This window comes from Perca fluviatilis, chromosome 8, assembly GCF_010015445.1.
Source record: "Perca fluviatilis chromosome 8, GENO_Pfluv_1.0, whole genome shotgun sequence".
Taxonomy (NCBI): domain Eukaryota; kingdom Metazoa; phylum Chordata; class Actinopteri; order Perciformes; family Percidae; genus Perca; species Perca fluviatilis.
Window position 1 is genome coordinate 18,327,810 of NC_053119.1, and position 23,706 is coordinate 18,351,515.

General features: G+C 44.2%; 1 protein-coding gene across 11 annotated transcripts; it reads left to right on the plus strand.

Annotated features, from left to right (window-relative positions):
* The first annotated feature begins 608 nt into the window (after positions 1–608).
* On the plus strand, positions 609–21,854 carry tle3a (TLE family member 3, transcriptional corepressor a). Of its 11 annotated transcripts, none has more exons than XM_039808862.1 (22): positions 609–857; positions 1,751–1,898; positions 2,451–2,551; positions 2,716–2,779; positions 4,193–4,237; positions 8,412–8,474; positions 8,739–8,843; positions 10,545–10,574; positions 12,551–12,755; positions 13,183–13,190; positions 14,674–14,796; positions 15,706–15,756; positions 15,850–16,002; positions 16,471–16,603; positions 16,719–16,894; positions 17,327–17,400; positions 17,490–17,739; positions 18,251–18,498; positions 18,620–18,767; positions 18,886–19,036; positions 20,292–20,368; positions 20,665–21,854. In XM_039808862.1, exons 2-22 carry the CDS (start codon positions 1,875–1,877, stop codon positions 20,770–20,772), a joined length of 2,337 nt encoding a protein of 778 aa, XP_039664796.1. In that variant the 5' UTR covers positions 609–857; positions 1,751–1,874; the 3' UTR covers positions 20,773–21,854. The 11 variants fall into 11 exon arrangements, with proteins under 11 accessions (XP_039664796.1, XP_039664795.1, XP_039664798.1 ...); XM_039808861.1 differs by lacking the exon at positions 609–857 and adding an exon at positions 864–1,238; XM_039808864.1 differs by lacking the exon at positions 609–857 and adding an exon at positions 864–1,238 and having other exon boundaries at positions 16,722–16,894.
* Positions 21,855–23,706: the final 1,852 nt, after the last annotated feature.

Below are 23,706 nucleotides of genomic sequence, written 5' to 3' on the forward strand. Positions count from 1 at the left end.
GCTGGGCCAATGGGAAGCCAGCAAGTAAGTGCACCGCGCTGCCATTGGACAAGAGGCCTTAAAGCCGCAGAGGAGTCCCACGTGGGGCAGAGTTGAACCTTCAAAACAAGGCGTAGAGGCTGCGTTCAGACATGGCTCATGTTCATATCAGACAAAGGCAATCATCTCTTCTCTTCCCGCAGTACAACTATTACACAAATGCTGATAGGTTGGCTCGCGGATGTGTTGTGCAAGAATCGCGAGCTATTTAAGGCTAAAAATGTATGTCGAGTCGGCCTCGTGGCTTTAATTTGGTGGATAGCGTCGATCGATTGGTCATTAGTGTGTCCTTCACGGTGTACGTGTGTTGGGGGGAGTTTAACCCGCACGTTTCTGATTTTGGCTGTTAGTTTGGCTGTTTCACAGTAACATTGCTTCACATTTTATAACCATGTATTACAAACAGGCTCCCACCTCCCCTCCCTTTTCCTTGTATGGGGATAACAATTCAAGAATGCTTGTTGCACCGCACACCTCCCTCCCCGTCCCGCTGGTGGTCTCACCCAAAAAAATTATCAACTTTATTTGGGCGGTAAAAAAAACACCCTGATGAAGCGCGGATGTGGAATTTGTGCTGTCTCTGTCAAATTTGGATATCATTGTCGGCACATCAATGCCTGCTGTTGTTGTTGTACATGGGGGGACGGATGGATGATGCCTTGTGGATCCGCGGGATGATGTCATGTATCGTTGCACCCCACGTGGGGGCCGTCGCTCTCCGATAGGCAGATGTGGCCGTATTCCTTCCGAGTAATCCGATTGGACAGATAGGCGCTTTCACGGCAGTTCAGCCCTGCTGCCTGTGTGTGGCAACCGGGGTAAGCTGGACAACTAGGGGAAATGCGAGATTGCGGAGAGTACCATGCTACGCTTTTAAAGAATCTGCAATCTCTTCGAGTCGAAAGACAGATTTTTGAAGCATATATTTTTTTCCTTTTTGGGATTAACCAGCCACTAAAGGCGCACATTCCTCGGAGGTTCGCGGCTGATAATAGAGTAGTTTAATCGAGTCCGACCGCACCACATTTTCTCCCAACTACTCCCCCATTCTGGCTGGGTGCGCTCCGGAGAGAGAGGATGCTTGTCGAGATCCGCGTCCACCACGTTTATGTTAGGAGGGATTAAGCACATGAATTATAGCCTACCCTGTTTTTTCTTTGGGAACAAAAGTCGGACGGACGGTTCGGACGCACGCACGGGTATGTATTTCCCAGAGCTGTTGATTTCTTTTTCAGTTTCTTTGGGCGTACGCTCAACAGCGCACCGTTTCCATCGCTTTCCGCGGAGTCAAACAGTCGGTGGAAGCCAGCTGCTGGCGGTCGTGGCCTGCCTGGAGACGTCTAGAGCGGGGCTTTGGTCATTTGACGAACATCAGTCAACATTTGAGTCCCAAACAAACGAATTTGATGCAGGCGTTTTAATTTTGACGGCGAAAAAGTAGCGTCTTTATTTGGTCTAAGCTGTGTTCGCAGTAGTAGGCTATACATCGAGGTGTTTTAATATACATATATCGAGTCTATCGCTGACCATTGACCGAATAAGGTCAAGAAGACCGAAGCGCAGGACATAGTGCTGCTTTTTGACATGGCTGTAAACTGCCTGCAATGACTGAAACTACTTTGGTGTTCTGATTACTTATTATACAACAACGTGCACTGTAGTTGTTGTTTTTTTTCGTCTAAAGATTAAACCGCGTCATTTTTCAACACAGGATTTTCACGACCTCCCCTGCCCCCCACCCCAGCCTGCTGAGACCGGTGTGGCTGTGAGCACATTTCAACCATTTTGCCAAAGGACCTGTACACTGGAGAGATAAACAAAGGATACATTTCAAGATGTATCCACAAGGCCGACATCCGGTAAGAAGCGCTCCCTCTATACTTAGCCTTCTAGAGCTTACCTATTTATCTTACAACACTGATGTTGACATGGTTCCTGACTGTGTCTGCTGCTGATCCTCTGAAATCTGCCCTGCAAAGCGTGTTCCACCCTTAATGCAGCTCATCAGATCTATATGGTTATATCACAATGCATTTATGCTACACCAAAACATGCACACAGTGGTAAATGGATGCAGATGGTTTGCATGCCTGGATGTATTTACTCATCCATACACTATATGACTCTGCTGAACATGGGGACAGGTGGTGGTTTTTATTCGTTTTTGAGATTATATTTCATTTTCAGTGTGAAAGCCTGTTCATGTTGTGTTATTAGCTTCTGGAAGTGTGAAATAGACCCACCTCTCTGGTGTGGTAATGTCTTACTTACCACAGAGGAGATATTATCTAGAAAGTAGTGTCACTGATGTGAGAACTTTCGTCTCCCTTCAGCAGCACAATGTAGACATTTTTTTTTTTAACTTTCTCTTGTGCCTGGACTGATGTGATTATTACAACCTTTTCTTTCAGGCTCCACATCAGCCCGGTCAGCCTGGCTTCAAATTCACCGTAGCAGAGTCTTGTGACAGGATTAAAGATGAATTTCAGTTCCTGCAAGCCCAGTATCACAGGTAATGATTACAAAGTATGACAGTGTCAGCGTGTACTCTATCAAATAATAAAGGCTAATATTTGGTTGTTAAATGAAATATACACCGTTGTCAAGTGTTTAAGTGTGAGTGAGTTATTGAAGTGATAGAGATGCCTGAAATTGACACCTTGTCTTCTATTTTAGTCTTAAGGTGGAGTATGACAAACTGGCCAATGAGAAGACCGAGATGCAGCGCCACTATGTCATGGTAAGATTATGTTACAATAAGGAGCAATTATGGTTCCAAATTGCAAGGCTTGTTGGAGATCTAGTTGGGGTGGAGCGAGACAGGCTATTGTGATCACCTGTGTGGTTGTTAGGGCGGGTTGAGTGTCAGGTACAGGCCTGTGAAAGGCCCCCGGGGGGGTTTGATGTAGCTGGTTGTTATGGAGGAGCTCTTCTTGACAGACAGGAGGCAGTGGGCTGAGTCTCCATTAAAGCGCGCCCCTGATCTCCAAGGGTCGACTGCAGTGTTGCCCTCTGTGTGTGCTGATCTGATTATTCTCCTAGGAGACTCCACGCTCAGACATATGCATGGCCATAAATTAGGTGTGAGCTGATGGTGGAGGGCCAGAGCAGTGTGTGGGAAAATGCACCACCGCAAACAAAATGGAGGACGTGGAACCTGCTGCAGCTTATTTTGCACTAAGTCGACCTTAGTTTCTGTGTAAACCTAAATTATTAGCTTTTATTTTAGCAGCCTTTTAGAAAAACATAGGCATGCTTATGATGCAGGAATTTAGCTCAGACACGACGCAATCAGGAGGTTATTCTGTGGCGGTGTACTCTGTTGTCCCAGGTCAACACACCACGGATGACTTAAACCAATACATGCAGGCTTAAGTTAAACATTCTTTTCACAGGAAAACAACATGTCAGCCTGACAGGGAGGAGGTTAGGTAAACATGTAGGGAAGTATCCCACAGCCAGCACTGGGTGTCAGGTTACGCTATGGCTGTGAGGCTCTGATCTCAGACAGAATGGCTCTCTTGTTTGAGAGTAATTTTCGAAGAAGCTAATGGACTGAATAATGCATTGGCCTCATCAAATAGACGCTGACTGGAAAGCCATTTCTGCCCTGGCTGCCACTTGTGGGATCCACGGATTACATTTCAGCCAGTCAGACTGACCTGGCTTGAAATATCAAGAGTGTTGAGCAATCGCGTTATGATAAGTAAATAGACATCCTGGAGATCTGAGGGCTTAAGATGGTGATCGATAAATCTAACCCTTTCTTCTCTGTGCCCACACTATAAACAACAAAATATCGATTTATTGGCTGTTACTGCTGAAATAACTCCTTTCTTGTCTGATCTTAGTTTATCATGTTTTCCAGCAGAAGCTGGATTGTATTGAGGTTTTCAATCATAATCTTAATTTCCCTTTGAGATCATTTGGTGATGTTATTAGTGTTGTGATCAATTAAAATATTGATATGTGGCTATATGCAGTATGTTAGTCACATTATAATGATGATTATAAGATAAACTACAAAACAAAAGCTACTTTTATAAGAATTTTAAAGTAATTGCATACGTATATTAAATGATGCCACAACTTGATTGTAAATGAGTATATTTTGACTTCATTAATCGCGATCAAATCTTTGCTTTCGTTTCAGTATTATGAGATGTCCTATGGACTGAACATAGAGATGCACAAACAGGTATGTACCATGATGTTCCTCATATTTTTCAGCTCAGTGGTTTTCCACAGAGTCAGGGGATGTCAGACCCAGGAGGAGCCACTCGTAAGTTGTGAACTGAACTGAGCATTAGTAATTGCAGGCTGTAAACATCTACTGCACACAAACAAGGCAATACAATTGGAAACTTGTACCACCACTTGTACAATTGCAGGGGCCGTTTTTACATGTTTTGGTCAGTGGTGTAAAGCCTGGATTTGCCTCAGCGTTTTGATAAGATTAAATGTAGACTTTGGCAGGCTCGGCCTTTGACTTAATGATTAAAGAGAGAGGATTGCTGATGGGTCAGTATTTCTTTTTAAGATTAACAGTAATTACAAGAGAGGTGCAAAAGTCCTTTAGTCACTTATTGTGCTCTTATCTTTATCGAAAGATCCTATCTTCTGCTCCACATATCAGTCACACTGATGCATGCAGAGATAAAGAATATATCAATGAGTAATCCAGAGATTCCCATGCATGCTGCTCTTAAACCAGTGAGGTTGTTTCCTCTCCTGCGACAGCCTAGCCTGGTTAATGAAAGCGTTGGGAGGCATGGCGGATTGGTGTGGTAGGGTGATCCATCAGTGTCTGGGCCGTGTGTCACACTGCCACATGTCTGTCAGGGCTCGGCCCGCTCTGATAGCTTCTGTCAGGCACTTATCGCCAACCAGAGGAAAGAGGAGGGGGATGGGAGCTGGAGACGAGTTGGGAGAATAGAGCTGGGGGAGGGGCCACAGCCCAGCTCTGTGTAAACAGGTTAATCGACTGATCCATTTTAGCGCCTGACTTTTATCAGGAACCTCAACAGAGCCGATTGAAGCGCTTGAATAATTCATCAGTGGGGCCCTAACCTGCTGAACGGCGTGTTTGTGAGCAAACAGTGTGGGCCCGTCCATGCAGCTCCCCCAGCTTACAGCTCAGGCAGGGGAGGAGGAGAAGATGGGGAGTGGTTAACAGGCAGGGTTGGGATGGATTATTGGATGCACATATGAATATTATTTTCCTGCCAGGAGATTTATTCCACAGTGAGGAAATCCATTCCTCTAACTATGCCTTTTTCATTACAGTGCAGGGACATAATTCAGATTTCAGAACACACGCACCGGCACAGCTCAGATGGACTGATGTGGCAGTGTCATCTGATCCCTCTCTATCAGCCGTGACAGTATGTAGATGCAAACGGCTAATTTCTGCTGTGTGATGTCAGCCAGTAATTAACATCATCTGGTGCTTGTTTCCAAGAGCTGTTTGGGTTTTGGATGTTGCTGAGGCTCAATCATATTTGGCTGTTACCTGTAGTTGTATCACAGACCCGAGACACATGGCTGCAGGAATCATTTGCTAAGTAGCAAACTATCTGCCATACCCAGGGCCAAAACAAACTTGGTCAGCCAGTGGACTGTCTGCAGTGTTCATACTAAAGAGGCGTGCATTGAAAAGTGGTGGGAGAAACTGTGGCTGTCAATGCTTCCATATCCCCAATCTGTCATGTGGGACTGGACGGGAGTGTAATAATTACAGGGTGTGAACTGTTAAGTGTCAGGTCCACTTATATAAACAGAAAGTTATTGTATTTTAAGATATGGCATGCTGAAGAAGGTTATTGTTTTATGCTGTTTTTGTAAGAATAAGTTTGTTTTAAGTTCACAGGCGTCCTTTACCCAAGATAATCACTGCTGCAGCTCACAAGGTTAATCATAGTAATGACTCATGCATCCATTTAGGCAGGCTTTGGCCTTACTCAGATCAGTACAGGTAACTTCAAATGCCAATTAGAAATGTATTCTGTACTTGCTTCACATTAAGCCTCTGAGGCTTTGTTTAACATTTCAGTTTAGAAGAAACGTGTCATTTTCTGGCTTGCATGAGCCATAGTGAAGTGCTAGTCTAATTTTCTTCTTACTAGAAAAATCAGGAAACGGGCGATGCTGTCATCTGGGACAAATTGGAGGCCCTCTAAATCTGACTAGTCAAGTATTGTTTATAGATGGATCATGTGTGACCAGAGCCACCAGTAGTTTTCTCTCTGTATTTAATACTCAATCAGTGTCTCAACTCCGTTTTTTCCACTGCTGATAGCAACAGGTGAACACCTTTCTGCACACCATTGACAAGCCAGCCTGAGAGGGCTCTTAAAGTGGTGCTTCACAGGTCCGAGTACCTGTAATTGTGTAGCAGCCGCACAAAGCCGGCCTCTCAAGGGCCAAGCTGTCATCTACTTAAAATGACAACAGCCCCATTTTTATCTGCCAGCAGAACAAAAAAATCCTCCCAGCACTGCACTGTATGAATTCTGACAGCAGTGGCGAGCTGAGTTGATGCCTCTTCCATGTATTTGCATGTTGTGTTGTGAGAGTGTAGAGGCTGCCAGTTGTTTAGGGAGCAGTGGATCAGCCACCTCCTGACCTCTCCCAGCCAGCTGTCACCATGACACTAAGCTACAGAGGAATGGACTGTGCGCTCAAGGCCTTTTCACAAATCCCGTCAAATGTTCAACTGCTATTGACATGGCTTATCTCAACAAACATGGATTATACAGGCTCTGTAGCGTTTCAACCATTTCTGAGGGCGTTCTTGAGCTCTTACTAGAGCACTTACGACATTGCATTAATACTAATGCTGACAAAACCTTCATCTAACCCTCTCATTGCTTTATTGGTTGTAGGTCACATATATTGTGTGCCCGAGGAGGCTGAAGTTCAGCGTCTTCCTTTTCTGCAGACAGTAATCAAGTTCTAATCAGTGTTGTCTTATGGACTATTGTACTTTCTGTAACACATGCTATCATATATTTGTTTCACATTATTGCCTCTGATCTCAGGCTTTACTCTCTCTCATCTGATATTTCATCTTCAGCTTGTTTGTCCTGCTGGCTTGCCCGACTAAGTGGCTATCCATGTTGCAGCTAGGGTCAGCAGGTCTCGTTCTGTTGGACATTACTCTCCAATCTCTCTGGCTCTGCTCAGAGGTAATACGTCTGGCTGCCAAAACTGCCTGGCATTTCTGCCATGTGTAATAAATAAGCTGGCGGTCTGCAAAGTACATTGTGTGTGTGCTGCTCCAAATGAAAAATCGAGAAAATCCCTGTGATGTGTTTGTGTTCCGCAGTGGCCTTGGGTTGAACTGCAGCTCATAAATTCCATAGATGATGTAGCTTTGGCACTTGGTTATTTTTTTGCTCCCAGTGCAGAGCTTGAACCTGAGAGTCTCATCTCCCATCCCTGGAAGAAGAGGGAGGCAGAACAAGCTGGCTGTGCGGTGTTTTTACAGGGGAGGGGTGTGTATTACACCCACTCTGCACACCTCCCATTGCTCTTTTTATCCACCATTCATTTGCTACGTTCATGTGATCGACAGGCTGAAAATTCAATTTAATGACCTGCCTCCAAGCACGTAATATGATTTTAAAGCCTGTTACGGTCAAGCAGAGGTTCCATTTGCATAATGATCCCAGCAAGATAGGGCTGCAACCGTTGCCATGGCAGTTGGTAGACAAGCAGAAGAATGGAGGCAGGGATCTGTGGATGGATGGGAGGTTGGGAGGGTGGTGGGCTGGGCAGCTGATTGCAGTGAGAAATGACCCAGGCGTCTTGGAAGGACTGCCCACTGCACTCTTAATGTTTACAGGCTGGTAGTTGTCTTCTAATGGTATTGATCATAGATTTGAGGTGTGTTACCCTCGAGGTCATTATGGTTTATAACCTTTGCTCAAACTGCAGTTATAACCCTTCAACGTAAATTGCCCACACGGTCACATGTAAGTAAACCATGCAGTCTGGTTCGTGGGCCTCACTTCCTGGGGTGTGGTTGTGTGGTTTAACTCTGAGGTTAACTGCAGGACAGCTGAGTTGCAGATGAGGGGAAGGAGGGCAGAGTGAGAGAGGATCCTCTCAACACAGCAGCACTCTGCCTGCTCATATCCGTTTAGCATGGAGTGCACTCTCAGCACAGCTGTGCTCCATCCCCCTGGGCTCTCCTAATGTTTTAAATATTTCAAATGTCAATATCACGCTGTTTAGAGGATGTTGAGTCAAGCAGTTCTGATTGCCGCAGTAATTGACTTAATCGGTGTAAACATTAAAGGCGGGGTTATATGAAGTCACTGTCTGTTTCATACTTTACCGTCTCATTTTGCTCCTCTTTTGTTTTCCAGACGGAGATTGCCAAACGGCTCAATGCGATTTTAGCTCAAATTATGCCTTTCCTGTCACAAGAGGTGAGTTTTGAATGTTGCTCTCCAACAGCGTCACAATTTAGTACTAAAATAAAGTTGCTTATTGTTGCCTGTATTCTAAAGATACTACTTCAAAACATGTTTCAGTTTAAGCAATTTCGAGTAATTGTGTGTGGCGTTTGCCCTCACTTTTAAAATTGCAGCAGCACTATGAATATTAAGTGTGAAATTCTCTGATAAGTGAGTGTGGGTGTGTGATAGATGTTGGCATGCCCCAATCATCCTTTTGTAAATGTCTTCCCACAGCACCAACAGCAGGTTGCTCAGGCAGTGGAGCGGGCTAAGCAGGTGACTATGACTGAGCTGAATGCTATCATCGGGGTACGTGGACTTCCCAATCTGCCACTCACCGTGTGTATACCCCCTTTTATTCCTTTATTTGACCTGCATATAAGATGATCACTACCTATCAATACTTTTCTATGTAAATGTCTTCATGCACCAACTAATAGTCTGAACTGTGAATAGAATGTGATGCACCACCCGCCAAAGTTACAGTGCTGAATCAAATGTGTTAATATATATATTTGTCCTATTTAGTTCTATATTCTTCACCAAAATATTCAAACTATATACAAGTGTAGCTCTCAAAAGCTGGTCTGTTGCTCCAACTTTGGTCTCAGCGGCATCTTCACTGCCTTGTTGTGTGTTTATAAATGCGAGCCTGAGAGCTCTTGAGATCCCCTTCGCAGCCTGTATTGCTTTAATTGGCTAAGGTTTTAACGAGGAGCCTCATCCCTCACTGCTGACCTGGATAGCTGTGGGAATTAAAAGGCTGAGGGTGAGCAGAACACAGCCAGCGCTGCAAGCTAGCTGAGACAGCGCAGACAGCAGTCAGCCATCACAGCTCTGCTGCACAGTTCTGTTTGCACACCGCAGCACTGAGCTGTGATGTGTGGTGTTCATCACTGCTTCAAAACCCCATCTGCTCCTCATTGATCAGCTGTACTCACCCTGCCCTCCTGAAACAGAAGTGATTGGTGTCACCCGCGATACAAAGCTCAGGCTGTCAGTGGTCTTATTACTACAGTTGAATCTTTTGAGTCTTTAGCATGCATAAGAGGCTGGCTCAAAAAGCAGACTTGATGACTGGAGGCGCATATTGGAATTCAATTAATGCCCCCTTGGTGACCTTTTGTTCCAGTATAATTGCTCCCTAGAAATTGTCTGACGAGGTGTCTTGAGGTGATGGAGAGCTGCTGGTTTTTTATCTGTTGGACTAAAGCAGATGCTTTATTACACTTTCACCAAATCAGAGCAGCTGCAAGCTGCAGATGTTCATAAGAAAAGCTAATTTAATTTGTGGCTCCTTCCTGTGTATGTGATTTCTTTACATTTGGAACAATATAATGCTGGAATATTTCTGTGCCTGTCTGAGTCTTTCACTGTGGCTCTCTGTTGGTCTTTGGCTATAATTTAAAATTAGTATCATTTAAAAGTCTACATTTTATAAAATATTGGACGAGCCCATTAATGATTTTAGTATATGGTCCTATTTGGCACCCAGCCTGTTTTATGAAACAGTCAGGCCTCTACCCAAGTCACGGCAGTTGCTCATGTCAGAGGAGGTGGAAATATAGCTACTGTATGTTTTACGAATACCTTTCCATTAGTTATTCATTGAGGAGAAGCTCTGTAGGCATGCCAAAAATCCTCATGCATATTGTAAAGCAAGGTGGGGTGAAAGAGCGTGCCAGGCAGACAGGCAGCATCCAGGAGCCAGCTGCATGCCTTATTGATGGGGCTGAGGGCCATTGATAGGATACAACTAGGGCAGCTGCTTGCGTTGAGATGAACCTGACTGGTGGTGGATACTGTTTTGATTAGGAAACACAAAATATTGAAGTCAGCCAAGAAGTAGTTCAGATAAGCTCACCTGTCTCCCAGTGACTGGCCACCTGGATAAACCCACACAATGGCTTTGTTTTTAAAAAGATGTAAAAGTAAAATATATTTATTTTGTCTGTAACACCATTCATTGCAGTATATAATAATGGAGAGAGGGCGTCTAGAGCAGCTGTTGCCCTGACCGTTTTCTGTCCTCCTTTTCAGCAGCAGCAAGCTGCCTACCCTGCTCTCATGGTCAGTGGCATCCAAATCCACACACATCTGTATATGTGCCATACTGTTAATTGACTTGGTGTGTGCACACATCTGGGCTCAAAGGGCTTGTGCATGTTGCATGGCACTTTTTCTGTGCTATGCGTTTCACTATAGTTGGTGTAGTTAGTACCCTAGAGATACACTAGATATACTATAATACATTTGCTCAATTTTGCCTGTGTGTGGTTTTTTTTTGTTTTTTTTTTTTTTTGTAGCCCCACTCAGTCTGAGAAAAAAGGGGTAAAGAGTAGGTCTTTATCTTGGAATATTAAATTAGAGGAAATAGGCCAGACTCCTTTCTTTATTTATTATTGTCTTCATTTATGGCCCTCTAATGAGGGCTCTTGCTGATCAACCATGCATATTACCCATCAGTGCCTCATTAAACACAATGAGCGAGGATGGCTCTCCCCTGCCAATGAACTGGCTCCTTAATTTCCCACATGGACACAATATTCTCTCTCTCTCTCTCTCTCTCTCTCTCTCTCTCTCTCTCTCTCTCTCTCTCTCTCTCTCTCTCTCTCTCTCTCTCATTGTGTCCTGGGTACATTTTGTAATTGGATTGACATCTGCCCAATGGAGCAAAGGACAAGGTTGCAAGTTTAAAACCTCACTAGTTTCCAATCTAGTCTTCTCCACCTTTAGGGCTCTAGATAATGTAGAAGCAATTAAAAAGACCCTCCAGAAAGGATTTTGAGGACATGTTTTTGAAGTAGGTGCCCTTTGTAAGACCTATGACTGAATATCTTGTTTGAAAAAGTACATTTGAAAGCAAGTTCCTGCTAAGTTAATGTATTTTTAACTATGTGTTGGGCAAGCCCACCACATTGTACTGTGTGTTGTACCAACTCCCCTGTCATTACAAAGTGCCTAATATTCTTAAAATGGCCATAAATGGTCATTGATTGAAGTCTGTCTTGTAAAAGAGAGGAGGTGCGTTCTGTTACAGCAGCTGAATTATTCAGCTGGCTCGTAGACAGGTAATAAATTGCTGATGTTTTTATTGGTGTCTCAGCTAAGTATTATTTAACCTTGCTTTAAACTGCTTACTTCCATGCTGAGTGCCTTTTAACTCCCATCCATTTCCCTGTGCCTTTCAAATATTGATGGTGAATATTGGAGGGTTGACTGAGTGCCAGCATGGGACCCCTGGTCCTGGCTCCCACAGCAGCCTTACACACACACACACACACACACACACACACACACAACTCACACTCACACTCACACTCTCACTCTCACACACACTCAAATACTTGGAGTGAGAGGGAAGGAGTGCCAGCTTCTGGCACTTAGTGTTCCCTCAGCCTCTTAAAGTATGGGTGTGCAAATGATTCATGTTCTGTTAATCCAGGAACATGACTATGAGAGGAGTAAATAGATGCTGGTTATGTTTTTGAAGTGTTGTAAGCAGGTAGTTGTTTAGCCCACAGGCTGACAGGTTCCTACACAGCTTCATGTTCCTTAAGAGGATTGCTCAACTCACTGATGGCATAGGAGTGCTGCAGTAAGATAAATCGCTAGTTTACCTTATGTAAAATGATTCCTCTGCATTAAGCACAGGTTAAATCACACTTTGCTTTGTCATTAATGTAGAATTAAATGTTTTTCCTTCCTTCCCCCTTTTTTATTTTTTATTTTTTTTAAACTCCTCATCATGCACTACTAACAGTGCGATGGATTGTCTTTGAGCGCTGTGTCTCATGCATTAGACGTGTTGAGCAGGTGATCATAACTTCTACTCTCCTCAGCACAGATCTAGGGCTTATGCCACCCTGGTCTGGTATGGAAATAGCACTGAGGGGGATTGCTGTCGGATCCTGACAGTAATAGATGTGTGAATGTGCTAATATCATCCAGGGTTTAACTGATCAGCTTCATGTTTAGTGTGTGGTTTCTCCTTGCCTTTTCCCTCTGACCCACTCGGTTTCTGTCTGTCTATCTCCTACTTACAGCAGCAGCAGCTCCAGGCACAGCACCTCTCCCATGCTGCTCATGGACCTCCGATCCAGCTGCCACCTCACCCCTCAGGCCTGCAGCCGCCTGGCATCCCCCCTGTGACAGGCTCCGGATCAGGCCTGCTGGCACTAGGTGCCCTGGGCAGCCAAGCCCACCTCCCAGTAAAGGATGAGAAGAACCACCATGATCTCGAACACAGAGGTGAGTAATTGAGCTCAGGATTATTGCTATCCAATTGGGCATTAGCTGCTGCTTAACCAGTTTATTTAGAATAATTGAAATGTGTATTCATTTTAACATTATTGCATAGATGTTAAACAGGGGAAAACAATTTAGTGCGGAGTGCTTCTTACTCTCTAGAGCAGAATTGTATGGCCCTTAGGTGAGAAGCACATCCTGTCTGTTCACATTCTGTCTGGGTAATGAGCTGGTACATTCCCAGCCCATGACTGCATAAGCTATTCAACAGCTGCAACACACGTTGATAAGAGGGGCCTGGTGCCCTGCAGCTGATTCTCACACGTTCAGCCAGAAGCATCTATTATGATATGCTAACTGACGTGTTTTTCTCTTTGCTCTACTTGGTTTCCTCATCACCTCGGCCACCATTGTGATGTCTGCGATCCAGAGAACACGGTAAGTGTCCAAATCCGCAACTGTCTTTTGGTTGCAGGACTTGTTGGTTTCATCATTTATCACACTTTCATCTCCACCACAAATGTCAAGTAAAAATTCATGCCAGCAGCATGCTACTGGCTGATTTCATGCACTGTTGTAATCTGCTTTCAATAAAATGATTAATTGGAAATGAGGCTTGGAATATAACTCCTGTGTGTTTAATCCAGAAGGGAAATGACTGGTATCATGCTGGAGAGATTAGAAGCCTTGTAATTTCATCACAATTAAAGAAAGACTTTGACTTCCCCTTCTTAAAGGATTTATTTGATCCCTTCTACTGTCTCCCTTGTGTACCAGCTTGATCTCCTCCTTGGCATGGAATTAATATTTATGAACACAAATGGAGAATTGTTTTGTTTTTCTCCACCCTGTCTGGCTGGACCTGCTAAAGCGTTTTATTGGAATGGCTGCGATCTCTGATGGCTTGTGATGTGCCTGTGAGATTGTGTTTCTGTAGGCTGGGCCAGCTGAATGGGTGCAGTGATGTCTGAAGAAATGGAACTCCTGGGGCGATTAGCAGGCCTGTTTTGTTTCTCTGCTCTTGTCCCAGGTCATCTGATAGCAGAGTGGTGACTTTGGTTAATGAGTCACGCTAAGCATCTCTTTAAAGGTCAGCCATTATGCAGACAGTGGCCCTTTGCCCAGACTGCTAGTCTATTGGCCATTGTTCACTTCTCTGGGCTGCCACTGACTTAGTCCATGTTGTTGCTTTGGTCTTCAGAAGAAGTGACAGAGGGAATCAGGAGAACTTGGCAGTTTACATGCAAATGGCAAACTCCTGCGAAAGCCGCTGGACACCTGCCTAGTTCCTCCCATTCTGTTGGCGTTTGGAGTGAGCTGTCCCAGCTTGTGTGGGCAGGCAGGCTCCATGAAGAAGCACCAGTCAGTCCCACGCTGCCGTGCCCACTGGCAGGATATAGATTCTCTTTATCAGAGCTCAAAGCCTGAGCTGACATGGTGCCCAAGCGCGCTGCGGCAATCAATGCCCACAACATACAGTTTCTCTCTGTGTCTCTCCACCCCTCTCTCTCTCTCACGCTTAGCCTGAATGACTCCAGAGAAAAGGCCCTCTGTTCAGCCACAACACACTGCTCATGTCCGTGTGAGGCTGTTTGTTGTCCAGTTATGAGGAGGAGGGAGCCCAGCTCAGAAAACAAGCCCTCCTCCTTTCAGTTCAGATAACGGCCCATTCTGTTGTTTGGCCAGGGACAGGCTTGTGTGTGAGATTGGGCTTGGCTGGTGTCAGGGTACTGCTTGGAGCTGGCCTACAGCTGCATTTTAAGAGTCCACAGCATCCATAGTTGTGTGAATGGGGCATTTTTAGTGTTTGGATTGGCAAGGTGTGTTCTCTGTGAATTTGTAACCGATGAATGACTCACTGCTCTCTTTTTATAATGAAACACAAAATGGTAATGAAGTATGTTTGGTTCTCTCCTTGCAGAATAACTCTGTATCCCCATCCGAAAGCTTACGCACAGCCAGTGAGAAGCACCGCAGCTCCTCTGACTACAGTTTGGACTCTAAGAAACGCAAAGTGGAGGAGAAGGACAGTATGAGCAGATATGTAAGTCATTAAAGGAATTGTTCGACATTTTGGGAAATAACACTAATTCCTTTTCTTGCCAAGATCAAGATAAAAAGGTCGATATGACTCCCATGTCTCACCGTTAAATATGATGCTACAACCAGGAGTTGGTAGCTTAGCTTAGTGAAAAGACTGGAGACTGGGGGCACCAGCTAGCCTGGCTCTGTTTGAAGGTGAGAAAAACAGCACCTGTAAGCTCACTATTTAACACCTTGTATCTCGTTTGTCCGGACAACACCAAAGTGGAAAGACAACACATTGTGGTTTTATGGGTCGTTACGTGCGAGACAATTTTTGGCCGGCAACAGTGACTTTCCAGAGTCTCTGGCAACCTCACCGTGACTCCAGGAAGTTATTGCTCCTGGCTTCAGGCTCATCCAACTCTTGGCAAGAATAACTATATTTCCCAAAATGTTGACCCTCCTGTTTTCCTCGGGTCAAATTTGACCCATTTTCAAAAAGTTTCTATATCAGAAATTTGGGTTTCTTTCAACTAAATTGTCAAAAAAAACCATGGATGGTTCCATACAACACTCTTCACAAGTAAAATAAATGTTCAGTTTACTACTTTCATTGAATTTGGGTGTTTTATTAAATTTTATAGCATTTGAAAATAAATTGATGAAAGAATCGGCAAATGTCAGAAAAAGTAACAAAAGTCGCAAAAAGTGACAAAAACATCAAGAAAAGCGACAAGTGTCGCAAAAACACCAAACATTGGGGGGGGAAAAGGTTTCAATTTCAAATTTCGACCCAGAAAAACAAAAAGTTGCATGGTCAACGGGAAGACAAAACAAGGGTTAAAGTACTCTGTCGACCCTTTTCTGGTCAGACGCATTTCAAAGGTTTCATTAAAAAAGGTGACTAATTTGCTAATTACCTTTACAGGACAGTGATGGAGAGAAAAGTGATGACCTGGTGGTAGATGTGTCTAATGAGGTGAGCAGAGCAGCATGTAATTGTAAATGACATATTGATATGTACTGAGATAAAGCTGTAACAATGTCAAAATCTATTGCGGTTTCTCTCCAGGACCCTGCCACTCCACGGGCAAGCCCTGCCCACTCACCACCTGAGAATGGTATTGATAAGCCCCGCCCCCCAAAGAAGGACACACCCAACAGCCCTGCATCAGTGGCATCCTCTGGAAGCACCCCATCATCCAAGGCCAAGGAGCTCAGTCATGTAAGACACCAAGAGTTAAGAACAAACTAGGACAGAAAGGGTTTAAATGAGAATTGCAGAGAGAGCAAAGGGATATGTGCAAATAAATCTAGGACGTTTTCTGCAGTGGATTAGGAATGGCTGTCGTTGCTTTAAGTGCATGACTAAACGTCAGGGATAATATTGTCCCGCATCAGGATCAGTCAGGTCTTCTCTGTTAATAGCTCAATGTATTTAACTCCTCCAGGATTTCCCCCCCCCTGTGCCTCACTAAAAGATTAAAGCCAAAGCAGTAAGGGGATAAAAACGGCCCCATCTCCATTGTGGCCATAATAGGTTTTAGAATAAATAGCAGTTTATGACTCTGCAGGACTATGAGGGTTGTCAGAATTAGATTGGATTAAGTACAGTTTGGTCTCAAATTGTCAGTCTGCACAGTGCCTAGTTTCCCGGATTGTGAATGTGCTTCCTCTCTCGTTCCTTCAACAGAATGACAAATCATCCACGCCTGGCCTCAAGTCCAACACCCCCACCCCCCGCAACGATGCCCCCACCCCTGGCACCAGCTCCACTCCCGGGCTCAGACCCATCCTGGGCAAACCACCAGGCATGGAGGCTCTTGGTTGGTACCGCTCTTTCCTCGCTAGCAACTGAGATAATCTTTTTTCCATCCTCTCCCAATGTACTGTTATGTCACATGCCAATATCCTTCTCCTTTCTCCTGTCTTTGTCCATAGCAGCCCCAGCTTTGCGTACCCCTCTTTCCATCGCAGGCTCCTACCCTACCCCCTTTGCCATGATGGGCCATCATGAAATGAATGGAGGCTTGACTAGTCCTAGTGTGTATGCTGGTCTGCACATCTCCCCTCAGATGAGCGCTGCAGCAGCTGCAGCCTATGGACGCTCCCCCATGGTAACACCCTTTCCTGCCCTTTTTATGTAGCTGTATTTGGGATCACTCAAAAACACTGCACATACTTAAAAGAATAGTTTGACATTTTGAGAAAGACACTCATTCTCTTTCTTGCCCAGAGTTGGATGAAGATCAATACCTCTCTGTATCTGTCTGCTAAAGGTTCCCTGTGGAGTTTTAGAGAAGTGCTGTGGAGCTAATTTTCTATAAATGGGTCCCTGTTTTGTTTGTCTAATGCACGCAAGGACTTACTTTTGGACAGAGCCAGGCTAGCTTTTTCACCGTTTCCAGTCTTTATACTAAGCTAAGCTAAGCTAACCGGCTTTAACGGACAGATATGACAGTGGTATCGATCGAGGAAAACACCATGTGGATCGTTGGTGGTCAGTAACAATTCTGTAATTCAAAAGTTTCAATCTTGTCATTTTTCAGGGGTTTGATCCTCACACCCACATGAGAGCTCCAGGCCTTCCAGCCAGCCTCACATCTATTTCTGGTGGCAAACCGTAAGTGTCTCACCAAATTGTTCTAGTCACACATTTAAAAAGAAAAAACGCAGTGATTATAAAACACTAACACATGTCTTTTACATCAGGGCTTACTCCTTCCACGTCAGTGCAGACGGTCAGATGCAGCCTGTGCCCTTTCCGCCCGACGCCCTGATCGGCCCCGGTATTCCACGCCACGCCCGTCAGATCAACACGCTGAGCCACGGCGAGGTGGTGTGCGCTGTTACCATTAGCAACCCCACACGTCATGTCTACACTGGTGGCAAAGGCTGTGTCAAAATCTGGGACATCAGCCAACCTGGCAGCAAGAGCCCTGTGTCCCAACTGGACTGTCTGGTGAGCACCGCTGCTGATTCACGTTTCACTCATCGTCAACTTTTTTACACCGAGTTCTGTTTGTGTAGTTGTTTTGAAAGGTAATGAGCTGTATACACAACATCATTCCATTCACAATGGGATAATCCTTTGTTATACATGAGGACCACAACAGGCATTTCACATCTCAGTGGCAGTTATAGCAAATGCACTGGTACACAAATACAGCTCATGCTTTCACTCAGTGTTTGTGTATACAAAGTACTTCTGGCAACAACAAAAGAACAAAATAATAAACCACATGACATTTTCAGATAAATTATAGTTGGCTTGAAATTTGAACATCACCAAATAGATGTGTAAATGTAACAAGCGAGAAACTCAAAATATAGAAGCGTAGGTTAGATACCCTTAGCTTGGTTTATTATGACAGAAGGATTTTCATCCTCTTTCCCACCGGCTTGTTCCTAAATCTCTCTCTAGCTCCACTGACCTGAACATGTATTGATTTGCTTTGTCCTCTGTGCAACAGAACAGGGATAACTACATCCGCTCCTGTAAGCTGCTGCCTGATGGCCGCACATTGATCGTTGGAGGCGAGGCCAGCACATTGACCATCTGGGATCTGGCCTCTCAGACACCCCGCATCAAAGCTGAACTCACCTCCTCAGCCCCGGCATGCTACGCCTTGGCCATCAGCCCTGATGCCAAAGTCTGCTTCTCCTGCTGCAGTGATGGAAACATTGCAGTTTGGGACCTGCACAATCAGACTCTCGTTAGGTTGGAAGAAAACACTTATTCACACTGTGTGGGCTTTGGTCCCACAACAGGATTGCTGTTTTAAGCAATTTTAAAAGGTGATGTCAATAAATGTTGGTATGCTTTCTGACTTTGATTGCAGGCAGTTCCAGGGTCACACGGATGGTGCAAGCTGTATTGACATATCCCATGATGGCACTAAGCTGTGGACAGGTGGTCTTGACAACACTGTTCGCTCCTGGGATCTGAGGGAGGGTCGACAGCTGCAGCAGCATGACTTCACTTCACAGGTACAACCCGTAACAGAAGAGACGGATAACACACACACACATCCACAGACTTACTGTAGAGGGCAGTTTCCTTTTAGCCGCAGAACTGTCAGTGATTACTGTTCTGTCTCGTTCCCAGATCTTCTCCTTGGGCTACTGTCCGACTGGAGAGTGGCTTGCTGTGGGCATGGAGAGCAGCAACGTGGAGGTGCTCCACCACTCAAAGCCTGACAAGTATCAGCTCCACCTGCACGAGAGCTGTGTCCTCTCTCTCAAGTTCGCCTACTGTGGTATGAACACACAGACATAAAATAGAGGGAGAGTTGACTGTAATTATCCACAAAGGGGCGTTATTAAGTGCTAAAACTAAAGTGTCCTTTGTACAGTCTGAATGCCTATTGTGTTCTGAAGGTTGCCTGCTAACTCTTGAAGGGGTGATAAAATGATTATATAGGGTATTTCACACTGTTCCTTAAGGTCTCCTAATGGGGTATGTAACATTGGTTGGGCTGAAAATGGCCTGGTTGATATTTTATTGGCCCTTATGCATCCCTGTGTTTTGGCCCTATTTGTAACACGAGCTTTTCTTCCAAATATGGTATGCTCATGAATATTTAGATGAGCTGCGCGCTGATTGGTTGAGCGAATCCCCATACACACACATTGGAGACGAGACAGCAGGTCTCATATTCCAGACACTGCAATGTTTCGTTACCAAATTCACTTCTGAGACTTTTTTATGCGAGAAATCAACTATATAAAGCTCAAATATGGGCCGTTTTTACGAAAATTGATGGCTAATTGCAAATTTGGTAAGACGTGTCGGACTTTAGGATATATAATATAAATAAATATATTTACAATTTAAATTTCGTCACAGCACTTATATCACAGCTACCCCAAGGTCTTACAAAGCTAACCGTTGTGTCTGATTTCAATTTAAGGTATTTTTGTGAACGTCGGGGGTGTTGTTAGGAGGAGCAGCTAGCTAGCTAGCTAGCTATGTGTCCCATTCAATATAATGGGAAAAGATCGCAGCTAGCTAGCTACACTTTCGGCATAACTATAGTATATTTACAGTTTGAATTTCGTCACGGCACTTATATTACAGGTTCCCCAAGGTCTTACAAAGCTTAGCTAACACTTGTCTGATTTCAATTTAATGCATTTTTGTAAATTTCAGAGGTCTCGTTAGGAGGAGGCTAGCTAGCTCTCTTTGATGGACTCCAGCTCACCGCGGGCTCTATCAATGAGACTCGCGGACAAGAGGCATTTATTTCCCTGATCGTTTGTTTAAATAGCTCAACACACATGTCCATTATAAGATTAACTGGAACCTGCAGTAAGAGATTGCAGGTGTAACAAGCTCGCTGACTGCGCTCTGTCACACACCGGCCATTTAGTTTTTCAGAGGCAGTTTCAAATTGTGAGATTTGCAGAGGAAAGGTGTCAATGGGATTTTGAGGTTCTATGTATGTCCTATTTACCCACCAAACTGTCATTTTTCAACTATGATAAGGCCTGATTGCACGGTTTTCTTTGCAGGTAAATGGTTCGTAAGCACTGGGAAGGACAATCTGTTGAATGCTTGGAGGACTCCATATGGCGCCAGCATATTCCAGGTATGCAGATCAATACACTCTGTCTGCAGCCAGTCCAAAAGTATGCACAGTTGTCTCTGAGAGGAAGGGCACAGCGACCGCTGTCTGACAGGACTCTCCTATCAGTGAAAACTGAACCTGAATTATTGACCTGACAAAGAAGTCTTTTCTGAGGGGCATCAGGCCAGACCTTGATGTCATTGCAATCTAATCTTGCCCTGTAGTCAGCTAATCTTCTCCACTTAACTTCAAATGTAGATGAGTTAACTGCCTCCAAGACTAACATGTTTTTTTTTTTTTATATATATCTTCTTCAGTCCAAGGAATCCTCATCTGTCCTGAGCTGTGACATCTCGACAGACGACAAGTATATTGTGACAGGCTCTGGTGATAAGAAGGCCACTGTATATGAAGTGATCTACTAGAACAGACTGCTTTGGATTGGAGCATGCTCATGCTCAGGAACAGTAGACTCTTCCTCCATCTACCTTCCCTCACACAGACAGCATGGATGTTGCCTGCAGCCCCGGGATGGATGGGCAGGAAGTTTGGCAGTGCCAGACTGAAGTGGACGTTGGTGCTGTCGTGGCCATGGATGCTGTGATCTTCGGCTCTGCCCTTCCTTCCTCACTCATGCAACTAACACTTGTACATCAAGTGCAGTTCCCCAAGGCACTAAGATGAAAATAATGTCTTGCTGTTTTTCTGTTTGTTGGATATTTCTTTTTTTATTCGTCCTTTTTAATGTGGAGATAAAGTTCCATGACACAACTAGAAGCGGCGCTTCGCTCTGGAGCTTCTCCATGGAGGTCCTGTGAAAAGTGTACATAATGGAGTAATAAAAGGCCTTTTATAGATTTATATTTTGGTGTCCAGTTACGCTTGTGATGGTTCTTTCTTGTTCTCTCCGTGATTTTCTGTCCCCTCTGGGGATGGAAATTAGATTAGGACTTTGTAAGAGGATATTCTATTTCAGTTTTTTCCCCTCCATTGCTTTTTTTATGTTCGTTGTCCAGAATGACCTTTTCGGAAATCTAATTTGGATTTTTTTTTTTCTTCTCCCTGACAACGGCATTTTTCTTCGCTATTTTCTGTAACGCAGATGTTTGTCCCATGGATTTTAACAGTGGAGTATTCCGGAGAGGCCCTTTTTTCAGACTGGAAGAAGGAGAAAATCTTGGTTTGCAGTTACCCTTTGGCCCTGGTCAGCAGGAAATTCAACTTTATAATGAAGACCTATCACTAAACACTGGCTTCTTTCAATGACATTGGCAATGACAATGGATAACTATCAACCGGAGGACTTATGGGTTTTATAGTGAAGTAGCTGTGACTTCAGTTCAGTCTGTTGACTTGACTATTGTATGAATCTCAATTTCCTCACTCAGCAAAGTTTAGTCATCAGTCTAAGAGTTAATTATTGCCTCTCTTGTTTGACTGTGACTGATGTGCAAGACTTACATGGTTACCCATAAAGGTGGCAGGCAAAGCCATTACAACATTGACATTTTGGGTATGCTCTGTTTGCTTTCTTCAGTATTTCATAATGTTCAACTATGATCTTCTCATAGACAGGAATGGTCTCTGCATAAACACACAGACTGTGTAGCATACACATGTCAACATCCCTAAGGATTGTACAGTTGGCAGTTGTTGATAAATCAATAAACTGTTTTTATATAAAAAAATAAATAAAACCTCTTGGCTGAATTTCTATAGTACTGGTACCTTGCTACTGATGCACATTTTAAAGGAAAAATTTCATATTTTGGGAAATAAGCTTATTCACTTTCTTGCCAAGAGTTAGATGAGAAGATTGACACTAGGAAGCTACAGCCAGCAGCCAGTTAGCTTAGCATACAGGTTGAAAAGAGAAACAGCTAGTCTTGCTCTGTCCGAAAGTAACAAAATCTGCCTATCAAGTAGTTTCCATGAATCTCCAATGGTTGCCTGGCAACCTCACGATGATGCCAAGACTCCAGAAAGCTCCTGGCCAAGCACATAATCTATCATAAAACCACAATGTGTTGTTTTTACACTTTATAGTTATTGGATTAAACAAACAAGGTATAATGTGTTAATTAGTGAGCTTTAAAAGTGTTGGTAGGCTGACTTTGTCACCTTTGGACTGAGCCAGGCTAGCTGTTACCTTCTTTCTACTCTTAATGCTAAGCTAACTTCATATTTACCGTACATGAGCCTTGAAAGTAGTATCAATCTTCTCACCTAACTCAGCACAAAGACAAAGAAGCTTATTTCACAAAATCAAACTAGTCCTTTAAGTAAGACAGTTTTAGAATATAGACAGAGTAATATATGCTGCAGTGAGACAGGGAGTGTAAACCAGCTAAAGTACCAAACTGGGGGAAATACACTGCATGTGTTGACATGCTGAATCTATCCTGGCTTGACTGTAAACCAGAAATGTGTCCTCAAAGTGTGCATTGCCCTGGGCACTTGTAGATAGGGCTCTCCCTTCCTCTAGTCTGCATCTAATGTAGATATAAACTTACTCACAGCCTCTCCTTGACTGTAAATGGCTGTTATGAAAATGCATCCAGATAAGACTTTACAACTGTCTCAGGAGAACCGCAGGCATGAGAGGATGACGTGCTGTTAGAGAGGATGCTAGGGACCTCTAGCAATGGCTTTAACTCAGAAAAGTACTGACTTGTTGCAGCTTTCAAAGTCACAGTGTACTGTAACAAACTGGCAACTGTCAGCCACCATCTTTTTTAGGGTTGTATCCATGTATGGTGACAGCAATGAAACAGCACTGAAACCGCACAGCCGTCTCAGAGTGATACAATAAGGCAGAGTATTTATGCAGTGCCACTTCAGAAATATGACGCAAACACTGCTCTTGAGTTCTCTTGAGTGGTCTTTTGGTAGTTGAGTACTTTTAGACAGGATGAGGTGAATGGCCCAGTCCTTCCACTTCAGAGCAAGGCTCTTCTAGGACTCTGTGCGTGAAGCTGTGAGCTCTTCATATGGCTGCCTCTTCAGAGATGTTGTTGTTAGATTATAAAAGCAGGGCCGGATGCTTTCAGCATGGAGCCAGCCGCCATGCTCGGCTCTCACGGGCTCATTTGTTAAAAGCTATAGTCTTTCTTTTCCCACATTGCTGAAGTGTGTACTTCCTGTGTGCATTTGTAGCTTAAGCTCGTTGCTCAAGTAGAATTTTCTTCCTCACTTAATCAAACAGTGAAATATCTGCAGATGAAAGGTTGTACCTCTGAGTGGCTATTGCTGGACACTGAGGGGGTCATTGTCTCGCCTTCCGCTGATCTACCTCTCAATGGAGGGCTTTCAGCAGGTTCTCATGCGAAAGCCCAGCTGCCTTGTTCTATTTAGAGGAG

Coding starts and splice junctions, on each gene's coding strand:
- tle3a (XM_039808862.1), top strand. CDS start 1,875: ATGTATCCACAAGGCCGACATCCG. Junction 8,475..8,738: donor TGCCTTTCCTGTCACAAGAG/GTGAGTTTTGAA, acceptor GTCTTCCCACAG/CACCAACAGCAGGTTGCTCA. Junction 15,757..15,849: donor TGGTAGATGTGTCTAATGAG/GTGAGCAGAGCA, acceptor GTTTCTCTCCAG/GACCCTGCCACTCCACGGGC.